This window comes from Chondrus crispus, genomic scaffold (assembly GCF_000350225.1).
Source record: "Chondrus crispus Stackhouse genomic scaffold, scaffold_50, whole genome shotgun sequence".
Classification (NCBI taxonomy): domain Eukaryota; phylum Rhodophyta; class Florideophyceae; order Gigartinales; family Gigartinaceae; genus Chondrus; species Chondrus crispus.
This window is the reverse complement of record NW_005178495.1, coordinates 350,222-356,719: the sequence shown is the minus strand read 5'-3', so window position 1 is coordinate 356,719 and position 6,498 is coordinate 350,222. Positions and strand designations below refer to the sequence as shown.

The 6,498-nt window shown below is 59.8% G+C and overlaps 5 protein-coding genes across 5 annotated transcripts; 4 read left to right on the top strand and 1 right to left on the bottom strand.

The window, feature by feature from the left end:
• The first annotated feature begins 609 nt into the window (after nucleotides 1-609).
• Nucleotides 610-2,196, top strand: CHC_T00006790001 (hypothetical protein). Its single transcript, XM_005709985.1, has one exon. It carries the CDS (start codon nucleotides 610-612, stop codon nucleotides 2,194-2,196), a length of 1,587 nt encoding a protein of 528 aa, XP_005710042.1.
• A 142-nt stretch (nucleotides 2,197-2,338) lies between these two features.
• CHC_T00006789001 (hypothetical protein) lies at nucleotides 2,339-2,458 on the top strand. Its single transcript, XM_005709984.1, has one exon. The coding sequence runs from the start codon at nucleotides 2,339-2,341 to the stop codon at nucleotides 2,456-2,458; it is 120 nt and encodes a 39-aa protein (XP_005710041.1).
• On the top strand, nucleotides 2,459-2,632 carry CHC_T00006788001 (hypothetical protein). The gene has a single exon (XM_005709983.1). The coding sequence runs from the start codon at nucleotides 2,459-2,461 to the stop codon at nucleotides 2,630-2,632; it is 174 nt and encodes a 57-aa protein (XP_005710040.1).
• A 114-nt stretch (nucleotides 2,633-2,746) lies between these two features.
• On the top strand, nucleotides 2,747-5,637 carry CHC_T00006787001 (hypothetical protein). Its single transcript, XM_005709982.1, has 4 exons — nucleotides 2,747-3,046; nucleotides 3,339-4,418; nucleotides 4,563-5,269; nucleotides 5,502-5,637. The coding sequence occupies exons 1-4, from the start codon at nucleotides 2,747-2,749 to the stop codon at nucleotides 5,635-5,637; spliced, it is 2,223 nt and encodes a 740-aa protein (XP_005710039.1).
• Nucleotides 5,638-5,646: 9 nt separating this feature from the next.
• CHC_T00006786001 (hypothetical protein) lies at nucleotides 5,647-6,384 on the bottom strand. Its single transcript, XM_005709981.1, has one exon. The coding sequence runs from the start codon at nucleotides 6,382-6,384 to the stop codon at nucleotides 5,647-5,649; it is 738 nt and encodes a 245-aa protein (XP_005710038.1).
• Between the last annotated feature and the right edge of the window lie 114 nt (nucleotides 6,385-6,498).

Here is a 6,498-nt window from a genome sequence, read left to right as displayed (position 1 = left end):
CTTTGTCATAAACAGGTCAGTAAGCTATTCGGCCGGCGCGGAGGGGGCGGGGGGCAGGCTCGGCATTTCGCGACGTTGCGGCGCGGCGACGGCGGGCGGCGGGGAGTTGGCGGGGAGGGCGGATCTAAGGGACGGGGGGGGATTGGGGCGTGAATCCGTGGACACGTGTGACTGGTGGCCACGTGGTGGCCACGTGGAAACGTGGACACAGGGAAACGTGGGGGCCATGTGCGGCGGTGGATGCGGGGCGGTGGATGCGGGGCGGTGAAGGCTTGGATCCGGCGGCATCTAACTTAATTCCTATACTGTAGTTGGGACGCGGGAAAGAGCGAGTGGTTGGTTGTACAGTATTGGGGGAGGCATGGCAGCTAATGGGGGCGCGCCGCTTGGGAGGGTGCGGAGCGGTATGAGGTGCGGTACAGTATGAGGCGATGTATGAGGCGTGGTTACACGTGGCGAGATGTGGGAAGGCGGGAAGGCTTCGCCCTCGTGCCTTTGCGCTTCCGATTGACGTCAGGCATCACCCAAACGCAACTGTTTAAACCTTAATAGAAACACGGCCTTCCGCCTCTCCTCGCGCTCCCCCTTCGCTACATCCATCCCTGCATCATGACTACCACCACCCCAACCCCCCTTCTCCTGCTTCTCTCCCTCCTGGTCCTCCTCCCGCCGGCCGTCTGCAAGACGACGCGGTCGGACCTGATCGGCGTGTACGTGCTGCACCCGTCCGCGGACCAGCTGGCCGATCCCGCGCTATGCCCCGCGAACATGACCGCCGGCACCTTCCAGTTCGCTGTCTCGGCCTCGCCGCGCCGCATCCCGCAGCCCGAGCGCCTGAACATCGAGATCCCGCACGCGGTCACCACGCTCGCCGGCCGCGCGTGCGACTCGGCCGGCGCGATCGACGCCCTGGAGTCGGGCCACCCGTTCGCGGCGGACGTCGAGGGCATCCTCACGACGTGGGCCCGCCCCGCATGGGCCTCCGAGCGCTTCATGGGCGAGGTCGCAAAGCAGAGCTGGAATATCGGATATGACTTTCTCCCGCGCAGCTGCAGGGACGTCAGCCTCCCCGCCCTCGTGGGCTACCTGTGGTTCGAACCCGGCTGGGATATCGTCGTCGGCGACTCGTTCCAGATGATGGGCGGCACTAAGTACTTGCTGCTCAACTTTATCGGACGCCCCAACTTGGGCTGCGTCTACATCGCCACGGAAACTGGCGGCCCGGATAACCCCGGCCCGGTGTCCGATCCATCCTTGGGGGACGAGGGGGATGCCGATGACACCGATGACGATGACAACGGTGACGGTGACGGTGACGACGGTGACGACGGTGATGATGACGATGGTGATGATGACGATGGTGCTGATGACGATGGTGCCGATGGCGGCGATGACGATAGTGCCGATGACGACGGTGCCGATGATGGCTCTGAAGGAGAGGAAGGGGAAGATGGTGATGCGGATGCCAATGGGGAGGACGCGCCCCAGAACGGCGACGAGAACGATTCCGCACCCGTGGAAGGGGGCGCACCGGAAGAGCCAGAGGATGACGGTCCCGAGGACGGCAACAACCCCGACAGCGCCTTCAACCCGTCGAACCAGGCCCCCACCGGGGAGGAAGACGACGACGGCCCGGCCTGCTTTCCCGCGGACGCCACGGTGCAGCTCAAGGACGGCTCGCATGTCGCCATGCGCGACTTGCGTGCGGGGCACGTCGTGCGTGTCAGTGGCGGCCACTCACATGTGTACTTCTTTTCGCACCGCCAAGAGGAGGAGAGGCATATGTTCGTACGCATACGCACGGAGGGCGGGCACAGCGTCAGGCTGTCCATGGGGCACTACGTGAAGGTCGGGCGGACGCTTGTGGCGGCCGCGGCAGTGCAGGTGGGACACGTGGTTGAGGCTTCCGGGCAACCGGTCAGGGTCGTCGAAGTGGGCATTGAGGCGAGCACCGGCATGTTTGCACCGCATACGATGACGGGAGACGTCGTGGTGGACGGCGTGCTGGTATCGACGTATACCACGGCCGTGCATCCTTTGCTGGCGCATGTGCTGTTGGCGCCAGTGAGGGGGTTGTATCGGATCGGGAAGGTGCAGTGGGTGGACGGTGTTTTGGATCGCGGTGGGGGGTGGGTGAGGTCGGTGCTGCCGCGTGGTGGAATGATTTCTCGCCCGTTGTTTTCGTGGGCATGGTAGAGGTCTAGGGGAATAGGTTGTATAAGATAACTTATTTAGCGCGTGTGGATGCAGGCGGAGCGGGATTTTCGAGCGTGACTAGAGCTGGAATAAAATGGGGTGTTGTTGCATCGGTAGGAGATAGATAGAATTGGATATTTGGATGCGGCGCAAGTGGATAGATTTACATAATTGTCAAATGTGGAAACGGGAGACGGTCTATACAGAGTTAACCGGGGAGTCAAAGTCAGGTTCCTTTGCCGAGACGCGGCATCCCGCATGAATGAGGCTCAAAAACATGCCAAACAGTGCCCAGGAGCCGAGGATGCCGATCGCATTTGTCAGGTACAGCAGGCAAAACGCAACCACAGCAAACACGACCTTCTTCGCGTTGGACGTCAACACGACGGGCCCAACTTTGAGAGCGTCGCGGCTCTGCAGAAACATGAAGACGTAGAGCGCGGCCAAGAGGACGACGCAGAGAAACGACAGCGGGTGCACGAGCACGCTGGCCATGGAGAGCACGAGGAAGCAGAGGAGATAGTTGGGGGAGAAGTAGGTGAGGTTATCCATGAGGCGTTCCTGCAGCTCGGAGGGCGAGGCGGGCGGCACGAACTTCTTGCCATTGAAGAACTCGCCCCACGGCTTGGCCGACGTCCACAGCGCGGAGACGTGGACCTTGGCGTTCTCCGTCGGCGTGGCCAGCGCCGGCACTGACTTGGACAGCGTCGTGGAGAATGTGGCTAGAGAGGCGAGCGATCGCGCAAATGCCGCCGCGCCGCCCCCGCTGGGAGGCGCCGAAGCGGACGGCATCGGGGACGCGGGGGTGGCCATGGCGATGCGTGTGGCCAAAGGGGGCGGTGCGGGAAGTGTGTGAGGGAAGGAAAGGGAAGGGCACGGGCGAAGAATGTCAGCGGCCGATACTGTCGGGGTGCTTGAGCGATTTGAGGTCCTACCAAGTATTTTTGGCCGTTTCATCGGCCCGCAGGCTGTACACGTGTAGTGTACGAGGGCATTTTACACGTTTCATTGTATTGTCATACTATACTTTGCGGATCAGCAAAAGACGATATTCACCGTCGTCCGTTCGCACATGTGCTTCTTTCTATGCTCCTTTCTTTGCTCCTCACCCAATTCTCATCGCCTTCTCCATGCGAACAGAGATTGGACTCGCCATGCAAGAAGACCCTGATGGGTTTGTCCGCACGGTAGAAGCCGCCCCGGATTCTGACTTTGATGATGACGCCTCTGCGCTCGAGTTTGGCAGCGAAGACGGCGATGACGGCGATGACGTAAACCCTGCCAAGCCCTTCTTCGAGCCCGAGAGACCCGCTGGATGGGACTTGTCCGACGCCCGTGCAGAGGCCGCAAAGCCGAGGCCGTTTCAGACTTCCATCGATGAAAAGATAAAGACCCATCAGAAGGGGCTCACAGAGCCGCCAAAGGAAGGCGCGGACGAGGAAAAGGGCGAGCTGCGAAAACGGAAAAGGGGGGGCCCAGAGGCCGTCGCGGACGTCGAAGCGGAAAAGGGCCCCAAGAAGGGAAAGAAGAGACTGCGTAAGGAGCGCGCCGCTGCGAAGAACTTTGTCGAATTGCATCTTTCACGGGCCTTGCAGAAGGCTGTGGAGCAGCTGGAGTGGCATGAGCCTACTCCCATCCAGTCGCGCGCAATTCCCTACATACTGGCGGGGCGTGATATATGCGGAAGCGCCGTCACGGGGTCTGGCAAGACGGGAGCCTTCGTGCTCCCGGTTCTCGAGCGCCTCCTGCAGGCCGGCGTGGACAACGTCACGCGCGTCGTCATGCTGCTGCCCACGCGCGAGCTAGCCGCGCAGTGCCACGCCGTCATCAAAAACCTGGCCAAGTACACCTCGATCCGCGCGGCGCTCGCGGTGGGCGGCCTGTCGAACAAGACGCAGGAAGCTGCGCTACGCACGCGCCCGCACATCCTCGTCGCCACACCCGGCAGGCTGATCGACCACATCCGCAACGCTCACGGCTTCTCGCTCGATGACATCGAGGTCCTCATCATGGATGAGGCTGACCGCTTGTTGGAGATGGGCTTCCAGGCAGAGGTCGAAGAAATCGTCCGCAACACACGTGCAGCAGGGAGACAGACCCTCTTGTTTTCGGCAACCATGACGGATGACTTGAAGGGGCTTATCAAGCTGTCGCTGCAGAATCCGATTAACTTGGCTGTGGATCCCGTTTTTGATGTTGCCACCACGCTCGCACAGGAGTTTGTTAAGCTCAAGCCAGCGTTTGAGAACAGCAAGGACGCTGTGCTTTTCGCACTGGTCAACCGCACGTTCAAGAAGCGTGTAATTGTGTTCTTCCGGCAGAAAATTACGGCTCACCGGTTCAAGATTTTGTTCGGCCTTACAAAGTTGAAGTCTGCAGAGTTACATGGCAATCTCACACAAGCGCAGCGGCTCGCAGCGTTAGATACGTTCCGAGATGGCACGGTTGATTTTCTGCTCTGCACCGATTTGGCAGCGAGGGGCTTGGATATTGCGGGTGTAGAGACGGTGATAAACTATGACCTGCCGGGCGAAGTGAAAGAGTATGTGCACCGGGTGGGGCGCACAGCGCGAGCGGGGAAGCAGGGCCGTGCTTGCAGCATTGTATGCAGCGGAAATAATGATGAACGGAGGCTGCTCAAGGGGATTACAAAGCGCGCTCAAGGCCAGCTGTCAGCACGCATTGTCCCACCATCTGCGATAGGGAAGTGGCGCGCATGGATCGATAGCCTGGAGCCGGCTGCCAAGGCTGTGCTGAAGGAAGAAAAGCAAGAGAAGGAAATGCGACTTGCGGAGATGGAGCTGAGTAAGGCGAGCAACATTCTCAAACATTCGGACGACATTTACAGTCGACCTGCTCGGACATGGTTCCAGAATGAAGAACAGAAGAGGGAAAGCAAGGTCAACGCTCGCATGGCAAAGGGGCTTGGGCCGAGTCTAGAGGAGAAAGTTCAGGCTGAGAAAAAGAAGCAAAAGAAGCTGGCAAGAGAAAGGCAGACCCGCGATCGGGAGAGTGCGGAACTGGATCAGGGCCATTCCAAGCAGCGGGCGGATGCAAGGAATGCGAAGAAGAAGTCGAAACGTGCGAACAAGCGATAATTTACGAGAAAACAGTCAGAGAGAGTGGTTATTCTTCCAGCAAGTAAGCTAAGGCAGGTTTAAGCAATGCGTTTCCGGCCTGAACCACTCACAAAGGGCATATGCAAACGTGGTGTACGAGGGCGTTCTTTTCAGCGTGGTCGTCAGCATCACCACAGCGAAGCATTCGACGACAGCGGTTCGAGCGGATGCGGAATGGTGAACTAGTAACCGGTTAAGAAATTGGTCCTCGGTTGGATATGGCCTGCAAGCAAGGTATGCCGGGAGGCATGTTGGTACGAACTGTCGAGGGACTAAATTTCGAAGGCTAACATGGTGGGCTTGTGCTGCAAGGCTAGTATGAGGGGGCACATTAATTGAAGTCATAACTGGAGAAGACGTGGCCGCCCGGAAGCGAAACTGCGTTGAGGCGGAGCTCTTGATATGGCTGACTCTTTGGGTCGTAGTAATAGCCAAGCATAGAGCCTGTGAATCGATCCATGCAGATGTAATAAAAGCCGGCTATAGTCAACCCACAGTCCTCACCGGGACTGACAAAGAAAACCTCCTTCCACCGCATGAATATGTAGCGGCAGGTGGCCAAGTCAATGTCGTCTCCCCTGTCCTTTTTGACTCGAGCATGCAGACGAGAAAAGCCCACAAACCTCTTCCAGTGATCGACGTCCTGTTCAACATGAGCTTCCCAACGCCCAGTCCAAAAAAAGTAGTTGCGATTATCCACAATCTCTCCCTCCCAAAACGTCACGACCGGAGCCGCAGCCTTGGGTACATCCAAAGCCTCCATCGACCCGGAAATCCTCCCCCGCTGCCAATCGACGGCCTGTATATGCACATTCACACGCCACTCATCAGCCGGCTTAGCCTGATACTGATTCACTGTCTGGCTGCCCGAAAACGTCTGCCCCGGCGCAAGAAACGACGCCGGTGGGAGCGGTATCAAGGGCGTCTTCTTCCCGGCGGGCTCGTCCTCACTCTCCGCGTCGGCAGCGACGCCCATCTCATCGTCCTGTTCCACGCTCTCCGCGTCCTCTTCCTCGGCCTCCTCCTCCGCGGCGGGGTCTCCCTGCAGGGCGTCGGTCTGCGGGAGCATGGCGACATCGGCGGCGGGCGCGGCGCGGTCGTCCGCGGGCGGGCCCGGGGACGACGCGGACGCGGACGCGTCCGGGTCCGGGTCCGGGTCCGGGTCCGGGTGCACGGTGCCAGC

Coding starts and splice junctions, on each gene's coding strand:
- CHC_T00006790001 (XM_005709985.1), top strand. CDS start 610: ATGACTACCACCACCCCAACCCCCCTTCTCCTGCTTCTCTCCCTCCTG.
- CHC_T00006789001 (XM_005709984.1), top strand. CDS start 2,339: ATGCGGCGCAAGTGGATAGATTTACATAATTGTCAAATGTGGAAACGG.
- CHC_T00006788001 (XM_005709983.1), top strand. CDS start 2,459: ATGAGGCTCAAAAACATGCCAAACAGTGCCCAGGAGCCGAGGATGCCG.
- CHC_T00006787001 (XM_005709982.1), top strand. CDS start 2,747: ATGAGGCGTTCCTGCAGCTCGGAGGGCGAGGCGGGCGGCACGAACTTC. Junction 4,419..4,562: donor CCACGCTCGCACAGGAGTTT/GTTAAGCTCAAG, acceptor GGCCTTACAAAG/TTGAAGTCTGCAGAGTTACA. Junction 5,270..5,501: donor GCAAGGAATGCGAAGAAGAA/GTCGAAACGTGC, acceptor ATGGTGAACTAG/TAACCGGTTAAGAAATTGGT.
- CHC_T00006786001 (XM_005709981.1), bottom strand. CDS start 6,384: ATGCTCCCGCAGACCGACGCCCTGCAGGGAGACCCCGCCGCGGAGGAG.